Below are 22,204 nucleotides of genomic sequence, written 5' to 3'. Positions count from 1 at the left end.
CAAAATCCAAAACTCACGCTAAACATCCTTGCGGCCGATAGCGTACTTTTGACTCGATAACACCGCTACTGTTACTACGCTCACATGGAGCAGAGACGCTCTCCACAGCCCCACGCACACGGGGGCAAGGAACATTCAATTGCTCTGTCTGTGGGAAGGCATTTTCATGGTCATCAAGTCTTAAGAGACACCAGAGAACACCACGGGTGAGAAGCCATTCCTGTGCTCTGTGTGTGGGAAAACATTTGCACCTCATCACATCTTCAGAGTCATCAGAGAACACACACGGGCGAGAAGCCATTCCTGTGCCCTGTGTGTGGGAAGACATTTGCACAGGTATCAAATTTCAAACTCACCAGAGAACACACACGGGCGAGAAGCCATTCCGTGCCTGTGTGTGGGAAGACATTTGCAACTCATCACATTTCAGAGTCATCAGAGAACACACACGGGCGAGAAGCCATTCCTGTGCCTGTGTGTGGGAAGACATTTGCACACTCATCACATCTTCAGCGTCACCAGAGAACACACACGGGCGAGAAGCCATTCTTGTTGCCCTGTGTGTGGGGAGGCATTTGCACACTCATCAACATGAACAGGCATCAGAAGGTCCACAATGAATGGAAACTGAAATCAAAAGCTGAAATTCAGGTGCTGCAATGAGTCCTGAAGAAGTTTCCACCTTCGATCCATGCAGTTGGATCCCGAGAGATGGCTGGATGTAATGGAGTGGCTCGACAGTCAACCAGAGAGCTCGGGGTGACTGAAAAAATTACATCATGTGGTTATATCTATTAAGCCGTATCGATAACTTTTGTGTGTAATTTTGACCATTTTAGTTTTACAGTTTTTGTGAGAGTTTATTGGCGTGCACAGTGGTGGTTTGTAATGTTATCGGATTACTTGCAGAAGTGGTGTGATGAACACTGGTTGTGAGACTGTTCAATTGTAGTCGTTAAGTGTTCCTGTTGAGCTGAAGTTGGAATGCGTCTGTAGGTACATCTTTACTCAACATTTTAACGTTTCAGTTTTCAAGTATAAAAACATCGACTTTAGATAGCCGATTTCAGGATGTACATTGATGACGCGTTCGTTGATATATGGCCTTGACTTCAACATAGACGCACAGTTAACAAATTTGGTGAACTAATAAGGAAATGCTTTGGTATTCCTGGAACGGAAATGGTTTGCATCCTACTGGAAATGTGTGAACATAGGACATAATACATATTTCCTTCGAGTTTTGACATAAAAATGATTGCAGATTAATAAAAAGTATTTTTAACAAATGTTTGTCCGGTCTTTATTTTATAATGTTCCTAGCAAAAATATGAGAGAATTTCAGGTGGAGGATCTCCGTCACACAAGTGTGCCTTAACCGGCAGCATCTTGGCTGTCTACCCGTTAACACGTGTTCCTTGAGGGGAAAGGTCCCCGTAGTTAATCTTCATCAACGTACCAGTCCCAAATCCCGAAGTATGTCGGGGATAAACTGTACTCTATAAAATGTAAACTGTTATACTATACACGACTAGCAGTCGCCGCCCGCTTCGCGGGCGGTGTGTATATACTTGGTTGGTGGGGAGTTGAAAGTGGCTGGACACAATAGACATGTTTTGGGGATTGTTTTATGTTTATTTTTGTGAGGTTATATGAATTTTTATGAGACGCTCAATCGACAATATTAAAGAATGCAACTTATTCAAATATAGAATGCAACTTATTGAAATATCTGGCGATACACGATATTCTTCGTGTACACTCCGTCTTCCTCCTCGTCGTCAGGTCCCTCAATAAGCGCCTTGATGTTGGATCTTGCCGTGACTCGCGATAGTGCCACGTACAGTTGGCCGTGCGAGAAACATGGCGTTGGTAGATATAATCCCAGGTTGTGAACAGTTTGCCCTTGCGCCTTGTTGATGGTCATCGCGAAGGCTGGGACAATGGGGAACTGTTTGCGCCGAAGTCGAAATGGGAAGTCCTTCGTGTCGTCGTCGCTGATGAAGATGATCCGAGGGATCAACACCTCCTTACCGTTATGGGTTCCTGTCATGATAGTCGCGCGAATGGCGTGTGGCTTCATTTCCACGATGCGAAGCCGTGTTCCGTTGCACAGGCCAGCGTCCGGGTTCAAGTTGCGCATCATCATCACTGGGATGCCTTTCTTGAGGATCAACTTGTGTGGCGGAACCCCGTTGATGTTCACCGAGTTAAGGAGCTCTGTCTCAAAGAATGCTGACCCTGCTCTCTCGTCGTCCTCAACCAAATCTGTAGACAGGTACACTTGTGGAGCTTCTCTGAGGCGATCCGCGACAGCCTCATTCACTCGCTGCACAGCGGCGTTGGTCGGCGTCAGAATAGTGCGGCGAGCGAAGTAGTCGTTCGTTGCCACCGTAGGGTAATTCAATTCATCTGCACTGTACATGGCATCGACAATCCTCTTCAACCCGAGTGGAACGGGCAGATGACTGCCGTCCTCATCTCCGTCGATGTCTGGGTCGTATTGAGGATTGTCGATCACCATGGCACGCGGAATCTTGATGCAATCCGGACCGAGGTCTGGATCAACTTCATGCCTACCCTCTCCGACTTCCAAAAGAAAATCTGAAAAGGCAGCAAGTTCTGCGGCTGATTCTTGGTTCTCTGCACACTGGACTCTCATCTTCACAGTCAGATGAACTTGCTTGAAGTGGGACCACAGGTCGGACGACTTGAAACACGCATCCACAGTATCAGCTGGTGTTCCTTTCTTGACAACTGGAAGAATCTGTCGAAAGTCACCGGACAGGACAACCACTTTGCCTCCAAACGGTTCATGCAGATTGTCCAAAATATCGCGAAGCGTGCGATCCACCGCTTCAAACGCAAACCGGTGCGTCATTGGGGCTTCATCCCAAACGATAAGACTTGCCTCCTTGATAAATGCTTTGAGCTTGGACTGTTTTCGAATGAAGCATGTGGATATGTTCGTCGGTTTCAACGGGATCTTGAACGTGGAATGTGCGGTACGGCCGCCTGGAAGCAGCAGCGAGGCAATGCCGCTGGAAGCAACAGTAATCGCAATCTTGCCTTGAAGACGTATCTTCGCCAGCACATGGTTGAGCAGCGTGGACTTCCCCGTGCCGCCCGGACCATCGATGAAGAACAGCTTTTGATCGGGTTGACTGTCTTCGACTGAGCCAACAATTTCGTCGTAGATTTCTGTCTGGTTCGTGTTGAGTCTGTCAGCATCTTCTACGATGTCTTGTAGCTCGTTTCTATCATATCCTTCCACTTCGCGGCGGATATGGTTCTTCGCAAGCAGCGAGTCCAAGACCAAGTGTGGGTACTCGGAAAGCTGCGGGAGGTCGTCAAAGTCCGACAGAGCCATCCCACCTGCCGTGAGGAACTCGTGGAGGCTGTGAAGGGTCTTGAACTTTACCATTTGTTCTTTGTTGGTCAGCTCGCGGTACTGGTACTCGTAATCGCGAGCCAATTCGTCGTAGAATTTATCCCAGAGATCCTTCGTATCTGCTGGCATGGAATACAGCAGAATCGTAGCGAAGAGTTGACGAAGCTGGTACGGCATCTGAAAGAGCGAGGCTTCTTCCAGACACGCAACCCATTCGCGATCGCTCTCAAGGTAGCCTGCTCGCATTTGATCAACTCTGATATTGTATACTCTCACATGTTAAGCTCTAACATAGTGAAACATAATAGTATAACCTATGAACTACAACCTATCCATTGTAACGTTGTAAAAGAATATTACCCATTGGGTTTCACTCCCTCGTCGAGAAGGCCGCTCTCTTCCTTTTCTAAAGTAACATGCTAATTTCTCTGCATTCACTTTAAATCGAGGACGAAACTTTTCCATTTATTCAAAATAAGCGCACAATTACACACTGAGATGCACTTACATATTCATGCATGAAGCACAATGGGCACATTACTCTTCGGTATGTTAATAGACATGCGGATTGTGCCTTCCAAAATTAACAATCGAATGCAAATATCCTGAAAGACAAAGGATTGGATCCTAGGGGGGAGTTATAAGGCGGCTCAGAAGCAGAGCTCAATGCCATTTCGAGAGGAAACTTGATGAGGTTGGACGCTCGACTCGTCGCTCTGCTGATCGCCCTTCAACCGCGAGACAACGCAGCCTGGCGAGCACAATCGCATTCAAGTTTTAGAATAACAATATGGCCGTATTAGCCTTTTTACTGTGCTTGAATGTATGTTATGTGCAAATGCAAATCGTTAGTCGTAATGCGAGGGAGGGGTTAAGAGGTGCACATTTAATCCAGTGTTACGATTTATTTTAGCATCATATTTAAGGACACTGTTGTTGATAAGAATTCGTCTGGACATGGCACGTGCCTTGTTCTACTCGATCAACCAAAATTAGTACAATGTCGGTCATACAGGAGTGTGATTTCATTCATGAGTAGTATTCACAGAGCCCCGATAACACTAACCTGCCTAAACAAAGTAATCTTGAGTGACGTAATTCTCAGCTCAGACATGATCATCGCAATCATTTCCAAAGACGTGTGGGGTCCTGCGAGAGCAGGTCCCGACAACAAACAGCTGGACAGCAGAATCGGAAGTAGCTGCGTCGCCTCGAAATCTGCTGCTGTTGTGGTTTCTGCTGTAGTTGCTTCTGTTGCTGTTATATACGCAGGGAGGTGGTGTTCAGTGATGGGATGACGCCTTTGATCAAATACTCTGATCAAACGCACCCGATTGACGCTCTTGATCGTCGCATTTGATCAAAATACGATTGCCTGTTATAGTTGGATTATAATCGCATAAGAAGCATTAGAATCGCACTGTGCTCATATTAGAATCAAACTGTGGTCGTACGTATGTTAATTTAATATTCGAACCGGGGGTAGGATATGCAGGATTAGAATCGAATTACAATCATTTGAATCCCACGAGTCGAATTAGAATCACACTGTCCACTGTTGGCTGAATGTGTCGTATCAATGGAATCGAATAGATATACATATAGAGTATAATCACAATCACACATTATTACATTTATACAATACACATGATTTAAAAAACGTATTTAAACATTTCTATTGCTGTGATAAACGCAGGGAGGTGGTGTTCCGTGATGGGATGACGCCTTTGATTAAAGCCTCTGATCAAACTCACCCGATTGACGCCCTTGGTCGTCGCATTTGATCAACTCTGATATTGTATACTCTCACATGTTAAGCTCTAACATAGTGAAACATAATAGTATAACCTATGAACTACAACCTATCCATTGTAACGCTGTAAAATAATATTACCTATTGGGTTTCACTCCCTCGTCGAGAAGGCCGCTCTCTTCCTTTTCTAAAGTTACATGCTAATTTCTCTGCATTCACTTTAAATCGAGGACAAAGTTTTTCCATTTATTCAAAATAAGCGCACAATTACACACTGAGATGCACTTACATATTCATGCATGAAGCACAATGGGCACATTACTCTTCGGTATGTTAATAGACATGCGGATTGTACCTTCCAAAATTAACAATCGAATGCAAATATCCTGAAAGACAAAGGATTGGATCCTAGGGGGGGAGTTATAAGGCGGCTCAGAAGCAGAGCTCAATGCCATTTCGAGAGGGAACTTGATGAGGTTGGACGCTCGACTCGTCGCTCTGCTGATCGCCCTTCAACCGCGAGACAACGCAGCCTGGCGAGCACAATTGCTGAGTCGACAGTTAGGCGACTTTGCGTCGGGAGAGTTCGTGGCGACATCTTCAGACGGGTTACAGACATCGATATACCGTGAATCTCCAAGTAAGTGTCTATTTTCGCGGAAAAACTCTTAAACGTGTTCGTCGTCAAATTAGCGGGATTTTTTTGCGTCTCTGTTAGACGCGAGTGTCGTTCTTGTTTTAGCAGTTAACAAAATCCAAAACTCAACGCTAAACATCCTTGCGGCCGATAGCATACTTTTGACTCGATAACACCGCTGCTGTTACTACGCTCACATGGAGCAGAGACGCTCTCCACAGCCCCACGCACACGGGGGCAAGGAACAATTCAATTGCTCTGTCTGTGGGAAGGCATTTTCATGGTCATCAAGTCTTAAGAGACACCAGAGAACACACACGGGTGAGAAGCCATTCCTGTGCTCTGTGTGTGGGAAAACATTTGCACACTCATCACATCTTCAGAGTCATCAGAGAACACACACGGGCGAGAAGCCATTCCTGTGCCCTGTGTGTGGGAAGACATTTGCACAGGTATCAAATCTTCAAACTCACCAGAGAACACACACGGGCGAGAAGCCATTCCTGTGCCCTGTGTGTGGGAAGACATTTGCAAACTCATCACATCTTCAGAGTCATCAGAGAACACACACGGGCGAGAAGCCATTCCTGTGCCCTGTGTGTGGGAAGACATTTGCACACTCATCACATCTTCAGCGTCACCAGAGAACACACACGGGCGAGAAGCCATTCTTGTGCCCTGTGTGTGGGGAGGCATTTGCACACTCATCAAACATGAACAGGCATCAGAAGGTCCACAATGAATGGAAACTGAAATCAAAAGCTGAAATTCAAGGTGCTGCAATGAGTCCTGAAGAAGTTTCCACCTTCGATCCCATGCAGTTGGATCCCGAGAGATGGCTGGATGTAATGGAGTGGCTCGACAGTCAACCAGAGAGCTCGGGGTGACTGAAAAAAATTACGTCATGTGGTTATATCTATTAAGCCGTATCGATAACTTTTGTGTGTAATTTTGACCATTTTAGTTTTACAGTTTTTGTGAGAGTTTATTGGCGTGCACAGTGGTGGTTTGTAATGTTATCGGATTACTTGCCGAAGTGGTGTGATGAGCACTGGTTGTGAGACTGTTCAATTGTAGTCGTTAAGTGTTCCTGTTGAGCTGAAGTTGGAATGCGTCTGTAGGTACATCTTTACTCAACATTTTAAACGTTTCAGTTTTCAAGTATAAAAACATCGACTTTAGATAGCCGATTTCAGGATGTACATTGATGACGCGTTCGTTGGATATATGGCCTTGACTTCAACATAGACGCACAGTTAACAAATTTGGTGAACTAATAAGGAAATGCTTTGGTATTCCTGGAACGGAAATGGTTTGCATCCTACTGGAAATGTGTGAACATAGGACATAATACATATTTCCTTCGAGTTTTGACATAAAAATGATTGCAGATTAATAAAAAGTATTTTTAACAAATGTTTGTCCGGTCTTTATTTTATAATGTTCCTAGCAAAAATATGAGAGAATTTCAGGTGGAGGATCTCCGTCACACAAGTGTGCCCTTAACCGGCAGCATCTTGGCTGTCTACCCGATTAACACGTGTTCCTTGAGGGGAAAGGTCCCCGTAGTTAATCCTTCATCAACGTACCAGTCCCAATCCGAAGTATGTCGGGGATAAACTGTACTCTATAAAATGTAAACTGTTATACTATACACGACTAGCAGTCGCCGCCCGCTTCGCGGGCGGTGTGTATATACTTGGTTGGTGGGGAGTTGAAAGTGGCTGAACACAATAGACATGTTTTGGGGATTGTTTATGTTTATTTTTGTGAGGTTATATGAATTTTTATGAGACGCTCAATCGACAATATTAAAGAATGCAACTTATTCAAATATAGAATGCAACTTATTGAAATATCTGGCGATACACGATATTCTTCGTGTACACTCCGTCTTCCTCCTCGTCATCAGGTCCTTCAATAAGCGCCTTGATGTTGGATCTTGCCGTGACTCGCCATAATGCCACGTACAGTTGGCCGTGCGAGAAACATGGCGTTGGTAGATATAATCCCAGGTTGTGAACAGTTTGCCCTTGCGCCTTGTTGATGGTCATCGCGAAGGCTGGGACAATGGGGAACTGTTTGCGCCGAAGTCGAAATGGGAAGTCATTCGTGTCGTCGTCGATGATGAAGAAGATCCGAGGGATCAACACCTCCTTACCGTTATGGGTTCCTGTCAGGATAGTCGCGCGAATGGCGTGTGGCTTCATTTCCACGATGCGAAGCCGTGTTCCGTTGCACAGGCCAGCGTCCAGGTTCAAGTTGCGCATCATCATCACTGGGATGCCTTTCTTAAGATCAACTTGTGTGGCGGAACCCCGTTGATGTTCACCGAGTTAAGGAGCTCTGTCTCAAAGAATGCTGACCCTGCTCTCTCGTCGTCCTCAACCAAATCTGTAGACAGGTACACTTGTGGAGCTTCTCTGAGGCGATCCGCGACAGCCTCATTCACTCGCTGCACAGCGGCGTTGGTCGGCGTCAGAATAGTGCGGCGAGCGAAGTAGTCGTTCGTTGCCACCGTAGGGTAATTCAATTCATCTGCACTGTACATGGCATCGAAAATCCTCTTCAACCCGAGTGGAACGGGCTGATGACTGCCGTCCTCATCTCCGTCGATGTCTGGGTCGTATTGAGGATTGTCGATCACCATGGCACGCGGAATCTTGATGCAATCCGGACCGAGGTCTGGATCAACTTCATGCCTACCCTCTCCGACTTCCAAAAGAAAATCTGAAAAGGCAGCAAGTTCTGCGGCTGATTCTTGGTTCTCTGCACACTGGACTCTCATCTTCACAGTCAGATGAACTTGCTTGATGTGGGACCACAGGTCGGACGACTTGAAACACGCATCCACAGTATCAGCTGGTGTTCCTTTCTTGACAACTGGAAGAATCTGTCGAAAGTCACCGGACAGGACAACCACTTTGCCTCCAAACGGTTCATGCAGATTGTCCAAAATATCGCGAAGCGTGCGATCCACCGCTTCAAACGCAAACCGGTGCGTCATTGGGGCTTCATCCCAAACGATAAGACTTGCCTCCTTGATAAATGCTTTGAGCTTGGACTGTTTTCGAATGAAGCATGTGGATATGTTCGTCGGTTTCAACGGGATCTTGAACGTGGAATGTGCGGTACGGCCGCCTGGAAGCAGCAGCGAGGCAATGCCGCTGGAAGCAACAGTAATCGCAATCTTGCCTTGAAGACGTATCTTCGCCAGCACATGGTTGAGCAGCGTGGACTTCCCCGTGCCGCCCGGACCATCGATGAAGAACAGCTTTTGATCGGGTTGACTGTCTTCGACTGAGCCAACAATTTCGTCGTAGATTTCTGTCTGGTTCGTGTTGAGTCTGTCAGCATCTTCTACGATGTCTTGTAGCTCGTTTCTATCATATCCTTCCACTTCGCGGCGGATATGGTTCTTCGCAAGCAGCGAGTCCAAGACCAAGTGTGGGTACTCGGAAAGCTGCGGGAGGTCGTCAAAGTCCGACAGAGCCATCCCACCTGCCGTGAGGAACTCGTGGAGGCTGTGAAGGGTCTTGAACTTTACCATTTGTTCTTTGTTGGTCAGCTCGCGGTACTGGTACTCGTAATCGCGAGCCAATTCGTCGTAGAATTTATCCCAGAGATCCTTCGTGTCTGCTGGCATGGAATACAGCAGAATCGTAGCGAAGAGTTGACGAAGCTGGTACGGCATCTGAAAGAGCGAGGCTTCTTCCAGACACGCAACCCATTCGCGATCGCTCTCAAGGTAGCCTGCTCGCATTTGATCAACTCTGATATTGTATACTCTCACATGTTAAGCTCTATCATAGTGAAACATAATAGTATAACCTATGAACTACAACCTATCCATTGTAACGTTGTAAAAGAATATTACCCATTGGGTTTCACTCCCTCGTCGAGAAGGCCGCTCTCTTCCTTTTATAAAGTAACATGCTAATTTCTCTGCATTCACTTTAAATCGAGGACGAAACTTTTCCATTTATTCAAAATAAGCGCACAATTACACACTGAGATGCACTTACATATTCATGCATGAAGCACAATGGGCACATTACTCTTCGGTATGTTAATAGACATGCGGATTGTGCCTTCCAAAATTAACAATCGAATGCAAATATCCTGAAAGACAAAGGATTGGATCCTAGGGGGGGAGTTATAAGGCGGCTCAGAAGCAGAGCTCAATGCCATTTCGAGAGGAAACTTGATGAGGTTGGACGCTCGACTCGTCGCTCTGCTGATCGCCCTTCAACCGCGAGACAACGCAGCCTGGCGAGCACAATCGCATTCAAGTTTAGAATAACAATATGGCCGTATTAGCCTTTTTACTGTGCTTGAATGTATGTTATGTGCAAATGCAAATCGTTAGTCGTAAATGCGAGGGAGGGGTTAAGAGGTGCACATTTAATCCAGTGTTACGATTTATTTTAGCATCATATTTAAGGACACTGTTGTTGATAAGAATTCGTCTGGACATGGCACGTGCCTTGTTCTACTCGATCAACCAAAATTAGTACAATGTCGGTCATACAGGAGTGTGATTTCATTCATGAGTAGTATTCACAGAGCCCCGATAACACTAACCTGCCTAAACAAAGTAATCTTGAGTGACGTAATTCTCAGCTCAGACATGATCATCGCAATCATTTCCAAAGACGTGTGGGGTCCTGCGAGAGCAGGTCCGACAACAAACAGCTGGACAGCAGAATCGGAAGTAGCTGCGTCGCCCTCGAAATCTGCTGCTGTTGTGGTTTCTGCTGTAGTTGCTTCTGTTGCTGTTATATACGCAGGGAGGTGGTGTTCAGTGATGGGATGACGCCTTTGATCAAATACTCTGATCAAACGCACCCGATTGACGCTCTTGATCGTCGCATTTGATCAAAATACGATTGCCTGTTATAGTTGGATTATAATCGCATAAGAAGCATTAGAATCGCACTGTGCTCATATTAGAATCAAACTGTGGTCGTACGTATGTTAATTTAATATTCGAACCGGGGGTAGGATATGCAGGATTAGAATCGAATTACAATCATTTGAATCCACGAGTCGAATTAGAATCACACTGTCCACTGTTGGCTGAATGTGTCGTATCAATGGAATCGAATAGATATACATACTAGAGTATAATCACAATCACACATTATTACATTTATACAATACACATGATTTAAAAAACGTATTTAAACATTTCTATTGCTGTGATAAACGCAGGGAGGTGGTGTTCCGTGATGGGATGACGCCTTTGATTAAAGCCTCTGATCAAACTCACCCGATTGACGCCCTTGGTCGTCGCATTTGATCAACTCTGATATTGTATACTCTCACATGTTAAGCTCTAACATAGTGAAACATAATAGTATAACCTATGAACTACAACCTATCCATTGTAACGCTGTAAAATAATATTACCTATTGGGTTTCACTCCCTCGTCGAGAAGGCCGCTCTCTTCCTTTTCTAAAGTTACATGCTAATTTCTCTGCATTCACTTTAAATCGAGGACAAAGTTTTTCTATTTATTCAAAATAAGCGCACAATTACACACTGAGATGCACTTACATATTCATGCATGAAGCACAATGGGCACATTACTCTTCGGTATGTTAATAGACATGCGGATTGTACCTTCCAAAATTAACAATCGAATGCAAATATCCTGAAAGACAAAGGATTGGATCCTAGGGGGGGAGTTATAAGGCGGCTCAGAAGCAGAGCTCAATGCCATTTCGAGAGGGAACTTGATGAGGTTGGACGCTCGACTCGTCGCTCTGCTGATCGCCCTTCAACCGCGAGACAACGCAGCCTGGCGAGCACAATTGCTGTGTCGACAGTTAGGCGACTTTGCATCGGGAGAGTTCGTGGCGACATCTTCAGACGGGTTCCAGACATCGATATACCGTGAATTCCAAGTAAGTGTCTATTTTCGCGGATAAACTCTTAAACGTGTTCGTCGTCAAATTAGCGGGATTTTTTTGCGTCTCGGTTAGACGCGAGTGTCGTTCTTGTTTTAGCAGTTAACAAATCCAAAACTCAACGCTAAACATCCTTGCGGCCGATAGCAAACTTTTGACTCGATAACACCGCTGCTGTTACTACGCTCACATGGAGCAGAGACGCTCTCCACAGCCCCACGCACACGGAGACAAGAAGCCATTCAATTGCTCTGTGTGTGGTAAGTCCTTTTCACGGCAATCACATCTTCAGAGACACCAGAGAACACACACGGGTGAGAAGCCATTCCTGTGCCTGTGTGTGGGAAGGCATTTGCACAATCGTCAACTCTTCAAACTCATCAGAGAACGCACACGGGCGAGAAGCCATTCCTGTGCCCTGTGTGTGGGAAGACATTTGCAAAGTCATCACATCTTCAGAGTCATCAGAGAACACACACGGGCGAGAAGCCATTCCTGTGCCCTGTGTGTGGAAGGCATTTGCACACTCGTCAACTCTTCAAGACCATCAGAGAACACACACGGGCGAGAAGCCATTCCTGTGCTCTGTGTGTGGGGAGGCATTTACACACTCATCAAACATGAACAGGCATCAGAAGGTCCACAATGATAGGAAACTGAAATCAAAAGCTGAAATTCAAGGTGCTGCAATGAGTCCTGAAGAAGTTTCCACCTTCGATCCCATGCAGTTGGATCCCGAGAGATGGCTGGATGTAATGGAGTGGCTCGAGAGTCAACCAGAGAGCTCGGGGTGACTGAAAAAATATTACGTCATGTGGTTATACCTATTAAGCCGTATCGAGTACTTTTGTGTGTAATTTTGACCATTTTAGTTTTACAGTTTTTGAGAGAGTTTAATGACGTGCACAGTGGTGGTTTGTAATGTTATCGGATTACTTGCCGAAGTGGTGTGATGAGCACTGGTTGTGAGAGGGTTCAATTGTAGTCGTTAAGTGTTCCTGTTGAGCTAAAGTTGGAATGCGTCTGTAGGTACATCTTTACTCAACATTTTAAAGTTTTTTTCAAGTGTATAGCTTTTTTTGTTGGTATTAATCGACTTTAGATAGCCGATTTCAGGATGTACATTGATGACGCGTTCGTTGGATATATGGCCTTGACTTCAACATAGACGCACAGTGAACAAATGTGGTGAACTAATAAGGAAATCATGGGAATGATACTTTAACGCTTTGGTATTCCTGGAACGGAAATGGTTTGCATTGTACTGGAAATGTGTGAACATAGGACATAATAAATATTCCCTTCGAGTTTTGACGTAAAAATGATTGCAGATGAATAAAAACGTATTTTTAACAAATGTTTGTCCGTTCTTTATTTTATAATGTTCCTAGCAAAAACATGTTAAGTAATTTCAGGTGGAGGATCTCCGTCACACAAGTGTGCCCTTAACCGGCAGCATCTTGGCTGTCTACCCGATTAACACGTGTTCCTTGAGGGGAAAGGTCCCCGTAGTTAATCGTTCATCAACGTACCAGTCCTAATCCCGAAGTATGTCGGGGATAAACTGTACTCTATAACATGTAAACTGTAATACTATAAACGATAACACTAAACATTAAACGATTATAAACTAGTGTTTTAATTTAGAACCATATAAACGGAGGTAAGGTATTAGAATCTCATTATAAGCAGTAGAATCACAGTGTGGTCTTATTAGAATAGCACTTTGCTCATATGTATGTATAGTGTACGTGCAAGGATCGGATTAAAATATTACAATTACACTACGGTCGTTATAGAATCACGATTTTCACTGCTGGATGAATGTTCCATCTCAATGGTATAAGAAGAGCAATAGACAGTTTTCTATTAATACATAAACGCACAAACACATTATAAGCTCATGAGCTTATGAATCATTACAATTATTATAACAATCACAAATTGTAACAAAGCGAAATTCCCACTAAGCAAAACATCACGCTCACGTGGCGATTCTTTAACAAACTGCAACACTAAAGTGACAGAACTCAACAAGAAATGCGCACGACAAAGCAACAACAATGGACAAATCCTAAAAACAGACAACACGCACGTTAGTAGCTGTTAGAAGAAGACAACACATAGCACCTTCAACTTTACACATTGTACAGCCCCAAAGATCCAACTCGAATATTAGGCGGTATATGACACCATTTGAACTTCCTACTTTCGTTCTCGATTAATGAAGATATTCTTGGCAAATACTATCGCTTTCGCTTGTGATGTACCTCCTAATTATGGCCTCAGGTTCAAAAAAAAAAAAATGCGAATTCCTCCATTATTCCAAGCTGCACAATTGAGGGTTGTGGACCGCTTTTAATGCTTCAATTTAATCACAGTAAATGCTTCAGACCACATCAGGACACTCAACCTAGAGCATATTTGAAGCAACGTGATGAGATGGCTAGAACTTCAAGTTTATTCTAGTGTTAACGATATTTTAGCAATATAGGTAAGTACACTATATGTACTAAGAATTCGTCAACATAGCAGGTGTCTTGTTCTCCGTAATCAACCAAAATTACGACAAATCTTGTCATAAATGAGTGTGAGCTAATTATTCGGTAGTATTCGCTAATCACCGTCACACAAGTCTGCCCTTAACGAGCAGCATCTTGGCTGTCTCCCCATAAACATGTTCCCAGAGGGGAATGGCCCCGTTATAAATCGTTTTGCAGCATTCTGGTCCCTAATCCCGAAGTATACTGGAGATCACCTGCACTCTATAACATGTCAAGTGTAACATTATAAACGAAAGCACTAAACATTAAACTACTATAAACTGGTTTAATAATTTATTACACCATAAAAGGAGGTACTTTATTTAAATCTCATTAGAAGTATTGAATAGCACTCTGCTCATAAATATGTATAATATATGTTCAATCGAACATATATTGAGTAAGTAAAAAATATATTTTGTTAAACCCGCCACATGAAAATAGTAAGGATTGTCACTTAAACAGAACATGACAATTTGTTACTAAAGCATGTCTATTCCGGTCACTATTCTTCAATAGGGATTACCGTTGGCAGGCTATTTTAGTACACAAATCGACAAGAAGTACAAGGTCAATGGGTTCACTTAATTTGCATGTATAATGTACGTTGATTACCGTATAAATAACCCAAACGGCAATGGGTACCCATAGCCATATATATGTATCCATTAACACCCCGCCCTCCCCACTTCGCGCAAGAAGAGCACACACGTATTGTCATCACATCTACCTCTCTATTTACGGAACGAAACAGGAGCACTTCTCCACAAAACTGGCCGTAGCCTAATGAAGATTGTTGTAATTACTGACGAAACGTCGTACTCAGATTGTAAATGTTGTGGCTTGGCTCTCCAACACACCATTGTGCTGGACTAGTAACGAATTAGCATGTCCTGTTCACGTGACAAACCTTACTAATTGGGTGTGTGGGTGGTGGCGGGTTTAATGACACATGTTCATATTTAGGAGATTTATGGATACGGTATTCGAATCTCATTACAAGTATTAAAATCGCAAACTGCTCATATAAAAGAAAGCTTACGTTCAATCGACCGGGAGTTGGATATGCTAACTGTCGGGGTGCAGGGTTAGAATCGAATTCAAATTCCTAGAATAACAATATTGTCGTATTAGCATTTTACTGTGCTTGACTGTATGTTATGTGTAAATGCAAATTGTTAGTCGTAAATGCGAGGCAGGGGTTAAGAGGTGCATGTTTAATCCAGTGTTAACGTTTATTTTAGCATCATATTTAAGGACAATATTGGAATAAAAGTTCGTCTGGACATGGCACGTGCCTTGTTCGTCTCGATCAACCAAAATTAGTAGAATGTCGGTCATAAAGGAGTGCGAGTTCTTTCATGAGTAGTATTCGCTGAGCCCCCAGATACTAACCTACACACAGTTATGGTTAAACAAAGTAACGTTTAGTCACTTAATTCTCAGCTCAGACATGATCATCGCAATCATTTCCAAAGACGTGTGGGGTCCCGCGAGAGCAGGGCCTGGCTACAAATAGTCGAGCAGCAGAAACAGCAGAATCAGAAGTAGTTGCGTCGCCCTCAAAATGTGTTGTTGCTGCTGTTATTGTTGCTGCTGTAGTTACTTCTGTTGCTGTTATGTATTGGGTGGTGGCTCATTTACTCATCACCACCCATAATCATCAGCATCAACACCCATTATCATCACCAATCATCATTATCACTATCAACTCACCATCACCAACCATCGTCACCACCACCACCAACCATCACAACCAACATTCATCATAACCACCACCAATCATCCATCATCATCAACACCCATAATCACAACAACCCATCATCATCACCACCCATAACCATCACCACCCATCATCATAACCTCACCAATCATTACCACCACCCATGATCATTACTACCACCCATCATAATCACTACACATTATCATCACCAACCATCATCATTACCACCCTTCATAATCACCACCCATCATCATCACCACCATCCATTATCAAGAAACATCATCACCACCCATCATAAATTAACAAACACACACAGCTACAAACATAGATATGTAACCTGACACAGACATAGATAACAGACACACACAAATAAACAATCTCATTAACAACTTAATTATAAAAAGCCCATATTACCACTGCCAGGATAGGTGCACACAGACAAATCCTTTACACAATAACAATTTACATGGAACTCAAATTCACACTTAGTACAACCACCTCACTCACTTAAATATAACTACAGATCAAAAACTCTAATAAAAACCTGAATTTAAAAGTAAATAAACCAATGGGATGGTGTTTATACGCTTGAAATGTAATTAATGAAATGCAAGTTAATAATTCCAATTAAACAAAAAATAACTACGAACAAATATGAAGCCTGAGGCCTAGGTATATGCCAGGCCTGATGGCCAGGCATCGCTTCAGTCCTCGCCGCAGTAACGGCGACATCAAAGACAGCACAAAGCGAGGGGGCAAATGTTTAATGTCGAACCGAGGGCTCTGCTGTTTCCGGTGACGCACACCACCCGCACTGCACCACGTGGTGCGCCCGCCAAGCGCGTGGGGGCGGAGCCTCGCTGTAGTGACGTCACCTCTGTTACGTCATAGCCACGCCTCCACCCGCAGTCGAGAGGAATGCGCACGAGTGAGCAGCAGCAGAAGAAGCCTTTGCAGAGCGAATCCTCAACGAGGTGAGCGTCCCTGTTGACGATGTGTGTTGTTTATTTTTATTGCACGTTTTGACTACAAACTAAAGCTTCATTATTTTTGAATATGTTGATATTTGGATTTTCTGCAACCAAATTATGACTATTAGTTTACTTGGCATGCTCTGATATGTTGCTGTTACTGTCATTGTTTAGACCCAAAGCAAGTCAACATTTAAAACGTTCATAACTAACCTGTTTAAATCTCATATAATATGATTAACATGTCTATAATTATTGTGTTCTGATTGCCTGCATAATTGTGCCCTGCATTACATGTATTGAATGTTATCCAACACGGGGGAGGAGTCTGCCTTTTAGTTCAGACCCTAGCTGCTGCCATAGACGTCTCCTATCTGTGATGTCACAGCCACATGGGCGGTATCTCTGACATCAAGTGACCTACAACGTCATTCTCGGGTTATAACAAATGATTTAAGTATGGTCATTTGACCCCAATGACCTACAAGACATAGGGGGCCTTTATCAAACAGTCGATTAATACAAATGGGCTGTGCATCAACATGCTTGTCTGGATTAGAGGTTAAACATCACGGTTATGTCTGGCGATTATGTTTAATGCAATAGGCAGTTGGAATAAACATGTTCGCGTGGGTGGATGAGTGAGTGATCTGACGCACGTGTGAGTGGGCAAACAAGCGAGTGAGTGGACTTGTAAAACAAACGGCACGAAAGTGATTTGATTGGTACAGCGAGTGGTCAAATATGTAATAATTGAGAGGATGAGTGATTCAAAAGGTTGCTAAATCTGAGCGTTTTTACAACCTCTCCAGGCCCTCCAACATCAAACAGAAACTACTCCTTCCCAACAACATGGACAGACAACGCAAGTGGGCTGACATCTTGGAGGACTATGATGGTAAGTCCAGTTACCTGTAGCACGTGGTTTTTATGCAGAGGAGGCAGCTCCCTGATTAATTTATTTTAGTAGAGGTGGCGGTGATGGGAAGATGAAAACGGTCAAGTGTGGCAGACAGCATGGATTTAGAACTGCGTTTCAGCCATATTGGTTTAAATGAGGGTCTCAACTTTATGAAATTGATGATCTCAACATGCTTACAAAAATATGACTTGTAATGTTTTACTGCCATGTGACTAATGTTTCTCAACAGCAGGTCATGTTTTGTGTTAAGAGGTAATTACAAGAATCTCAGAATTAGTTGTGTGAATATCCACGTGCTTCGTTCTCTAATACATTACTCGTCCTTTGAATTAATTTTGTTTTCCGTAGCCCGGGAGTCATGGCGCCAGTCGACCACGTGGGGGGACATTATGGATGAAGTGGACCCTTTCCCAGGCCAAAGCTACGAGCATCCCTCCCCAAAGGTGTGTATGGGGTCTATGGGAGTCAAACACCACATTCTCTCCACACTCCCACACCATTGCACCAAAACATCACTACACCTCACATCACCACACAATCTCTTCACATCACCACCAACTCGATACAATATACTCTTAGTTTTTTCGGTAAAGTCACGTATGTGACTCTTTCTTAGGTTTTTTCGGTAAAGTCACATACGTGAGTATGAATCCTTGCAGTCACGAAAGCTTCAATCGAGAATCAATACAATAGCATAGAGCCTCATAAAGCGTCAATACCATCACAAGGCACCGTCTCTCCAGAACATTCCACAATTTCACCTCTCCGTATCACAACACCATCTCCCAACACCATCACTCCATCTCTCCACCATCACGTCATGCCATATCCCACTCGTGCAGGCAAATGAAGTCGCCATTCATTACCAATGAAGACAGAATGATATCAGCAATCTCATGAATTATGTCTGTGAGCTGATTGGAAGTTGCCATTCCAGTTACCCATTATGGGTGCTGCAATAAAATGTGTCCAGATTATGGGCATCCAGATCTTTACAATAGAACATTCTGTGGAAACTATTGCCCGTGATGATTGTTGCCAACAATCGCCATGAAATCGTTGTAGACTATCACTGCATTAAGTGCGTGTATTGAATTTGTGAGAATATGAGGATGTAACATGTATTTTGATAACATTAGGTGATAGTGTATATTCATACGTGTGCTAGCATGTTTGCATGAGTTAATGTGCATTCTTGCATCCGTACATAGATGTGCCAGTATGCATTTTTGTTTGTCTATGTGCCCGTCCATGGCCCCGGACAGATAGGGCGGCTCATAGCCCCTCTGTTGAATGAACGTGCATACGCACTGGACCTGATTGAACTGACGGCCAGGATTTACGCCCCTGGCCGACATACTGTACTCTCCACACTCGTTTGGCAGAGTGTGTAGGCACGTATGCGCCAGTAAAGAAGGTATAATGTGTCTAAGTTGTTCTCGGAAAAAGGGCACTGAGGGGAACTCCCGTATGTCGTGACTCGACAGCGGCGCAGGACGTCGCTCGATCTGAACTCTACGTCGCAGCGGATCGCCCTCTTCTCTTCGTATTTCCCAGTTAGCCCCTTGCTGACGCGACGCTGCTCAGTCCTAAGCTTGGCCCAGCACGCCTCTTAGGGGTTGGTCCAATATATAGATACTGAGCGAGTTCAGGCAGAGTCGACCTTGATCCGTTATGGCTCGAGCCGGAAGATATTACCTCTCGGGAATTAAACTACATGTTGTGGCGAATGCTTCGTAAGTTGTTGTTCGTTTCTGGGAGGCCTGGGAAAGTGTCCCCTACCGCTCGCTGGAACCCTTGACAGTGCGGGAGCTCTTGCTTTTAAACGGTTGCGGCGATCCAAGCAAGGGCTTAACCCTCGAGATCTTTTGTGTAGTGGTGGGTAAGGGAATACTAAATGTCAATCAATCGTCTAATCCATCCTACACTAGGCAGCCCAAACGAAGGCACAACAGACCCGAGGCACGTCATGACTTCTATAACTATGGTAGGCGCTATTTTGAATCGAACGCAGGTGGCCCAACTCCAGACTTGCACCGAAGTCGTTACTGGTGCCTCAGGATGTGTCCAATACGTTGTCTTATCTGGTACCACGTATGCACGCCTCGATGGCACTCGGTGTTGTCCCCCTCTAACCTTCTATTAAGAACCGGCACCTGGCAGGATCTCCGGGCGTGGAGGGGGGCCGGCCGGTCTTACTACACGTTTATTCGTGACTATATCCGGCGTCGGAATGGCACTACCGCAATGGTCCACGCCCGCGTAGATAGATCCGTGGCTGGAGCTCTGGCTTGGCATGGTCGAGGGTTAAGTCTCTCCCGTCTGGACCCCACTGTATGGACATAGGCCAAGACATGCAAGCTTATGGACCAAGCCACGTTGCTGACTTAATTGATTGTCTTCTAAATCACTTCTCGTTTGTCCTGCCCGGCAGTCAATATAACTGTGCTATTCGTGCCTTTTATCGATAATACACCACTCCTGAGGTTATGTCGCGAGCTGGATTGCAGATGCTTCTAGATCACCAGACTACCTGTGCCAGCTCAAGCAAGCGCGATACACCTTCCGGACAGACATGTAGGCCCCGAGGTGTATACAGGACGACTGGTAGCTTTAAGTCCGCGGTTTCATGACTCTCTCCTCACCGGACATCTCTATCTCTGCCACCTATTGCGTCACGACTATGGGCGGGATCGTCCCACTGTTTACGACCCCAATGATCCTAGGCTGTTATCTCTAAGATTTCGTACCGATTCCTATTCGTCCACGGAGCAAACGATCCAGAATAGGACTATCCTCCCCCGAGACTAGTGTACATCGCTGGGCGGACTTAGTGTGGCTCTAGGTTCTCTAAAATTTCGATGGGGTGCATATACCAGATTGACCCTTGTGTTCCAGGGGCACCCTATCACCCCAAGTCAGAGCCACTTAAATAAGTCGACCCGTCTCGTCCCTCACTTGTACGTACTGTCTTGCGAGATTCATAGTGCTTTTACGCCCCGCCCTATAAACAACGATATTCCTAGTGTGCATTTCACATCCGGATAGACTGCTGGCAGTATTTCGTTACAATCTAACTCACCTTAACGATTAACTCCTCTGGCTATAACGCTCACAAAGACCTTACAGCGCCTGCCATGTGTTGGCTTTAGGATGCAGCGGACAATATCGATTTAAGGTGTGGTCGGTTTTTCTCGACATGAGCCGATCGTTACCACGGCAGTTGTAATATGATCACGCTTAAGCATACCCGGATCCATTCACCGTGGTCGGATGCATGACGAAGCCAGCCTTTATTAGTGCAAAGGGCCGAGTATTTCTTATCGAGTCCTAATTATATGAACTGAATCGAGGTTACCTTACTCCTAGCCATCGGCGAACACAAAAGTATCCCCCCAATACTAAAACCGCGGGCGTTCAGCTGAAGCACTACAATTGCGTAGAGCATGAAATGAACCTCCCTAGCCGGAGTTGCGTGCGTAGGCGATTTTCACCAGCGGGTGATTATACCGGGGGAACTTAGCCGCGGACCCGATCTTGGGTCATGATGCGAAGCTGCTATCAGAAGCGGCATGAGTAGCGAAAGAAAATGCAGTCTCTTTCCAGGAGATATTGATGGCGCCCCTCTCGAACGCTGGAACTCAGACTCCAACTGTCAGCGGCTGGTACAGCTGAGAATTCTGTCGTTGTTGACCATGGTTAATGCCGCCGAGGTAACTTTCTGCTGCTAGGTGGATCTAGGCACGCCTAAACCCGCTCGTGTCCCATTGCTATAGTGCATTCCGAGTGGTCCCAATCCACTAAGGCACTCGCGTTAGCATCAGCGACGGATAACAAGCCCGGCGTATCTACCCATAAGACGCTCATATCTGATATCCGGCGCTTTAGCTTGGCCGCAGTTATTATTTTGCCTGACCTCGCATTTAGTTGTGGCAACTGCACGAGCTGAGGAAGGCATGTGCAGTGGCAGGGCCCCGTGGCCGACTGTAGCCCGACATGTAATGTCAGTAAGCGTTCGTAACTGGCTGCTGGTTTACTCGACCAAGATGGTCAAGAAAGTATCCCCACCTGACCCAATACGATAACTCTCGCATCGAGCGTGCTCTCCCGTGTAGATTCATCGGCAGTTAGCTTTTTGGTTCATGCTTTTATGCATATGACATGACTGCAACTAGGACGTAAACATTACTCCACACTCTTGAACTCGTGTCCGCACGTGCTTGAGAGAACCTTGCCGCTACTACCTTGTTGGACCCACCTACCCTGCCCGTCACTATCACTAGTAGTATGGCTCACTTACCATACGAGACTTCTGTAAAAACTTACCGCTCGAAAGCCACGAAAATGGATC

General features: G+C 44.9%; 2 protein-coding genes across 2 annotated transcripts; both read right to left on the bottom strand.

Annotated features, from left to right (window-relative positions):
- Positions 1 to 1,720: 1,720 nt before the first annotated feature.
- On the bottom strand, positions 1,721 to 3,637 carry LOC121852539 (ATP-dependent DNA helicase PIF7-like). Its single transcript, XM_042346510.1, has one exon. It carries the CDS (start codon positions 3,635 to 3,637, stop codon positions 1,721 to 1,723), a length of 1,917 nt encoding a protein of 638 aa, XP_042202444.1.
- A 3,991-nt stretch (positions 3,638 to 7,628) lies between these two features.
- Positions 7,629 to 9,544, bottom strand: LOC121852538 (ATP-dependent DNA helicase PIF7-like). The gene is given in 2 exon segments (XM_042346509.1): positions 7,629 to 8,080; positions 8,083 to 9,544. Coding segments are annotated over 2 exon segments (1,914 nt in total).
- Between the last annotated feature and the right edge of the window lie 12,660 nt (positions 9,545 to 22,204).

This window comes from Callorhinchus milii, unplaced genomic scaffold (genome assembly GCF_018977255.1).
Source record: "Callorhinchus milii isolate IMCB2004 unplaced genomic scaffold, IMCB_Cmil_1.0 Scaffold916, whole genome shotgun sequence".
Taxonomy (NCBI): domain Eukaryota; kingdom Metazoa; phylum Chordata; class Chondrichthyes; order Chimaeriformes; family Callorhinchidae; genus Callorhinchus; species Callorhinchus milii.
This window is presented reverse-complemented; position numbering and strand designations above follow the sequence as displayed.

Bases quoted from the DNA above. Each gene is read 5' to 3' on its own strand.
- LOC121852539 (XM_042346510.1), bottom strand. From the start codon at position 3,637: ATGCGAGCAGGCTACCTTGAGAGCGATCGCGAATGGGTTGCGTGTCTG.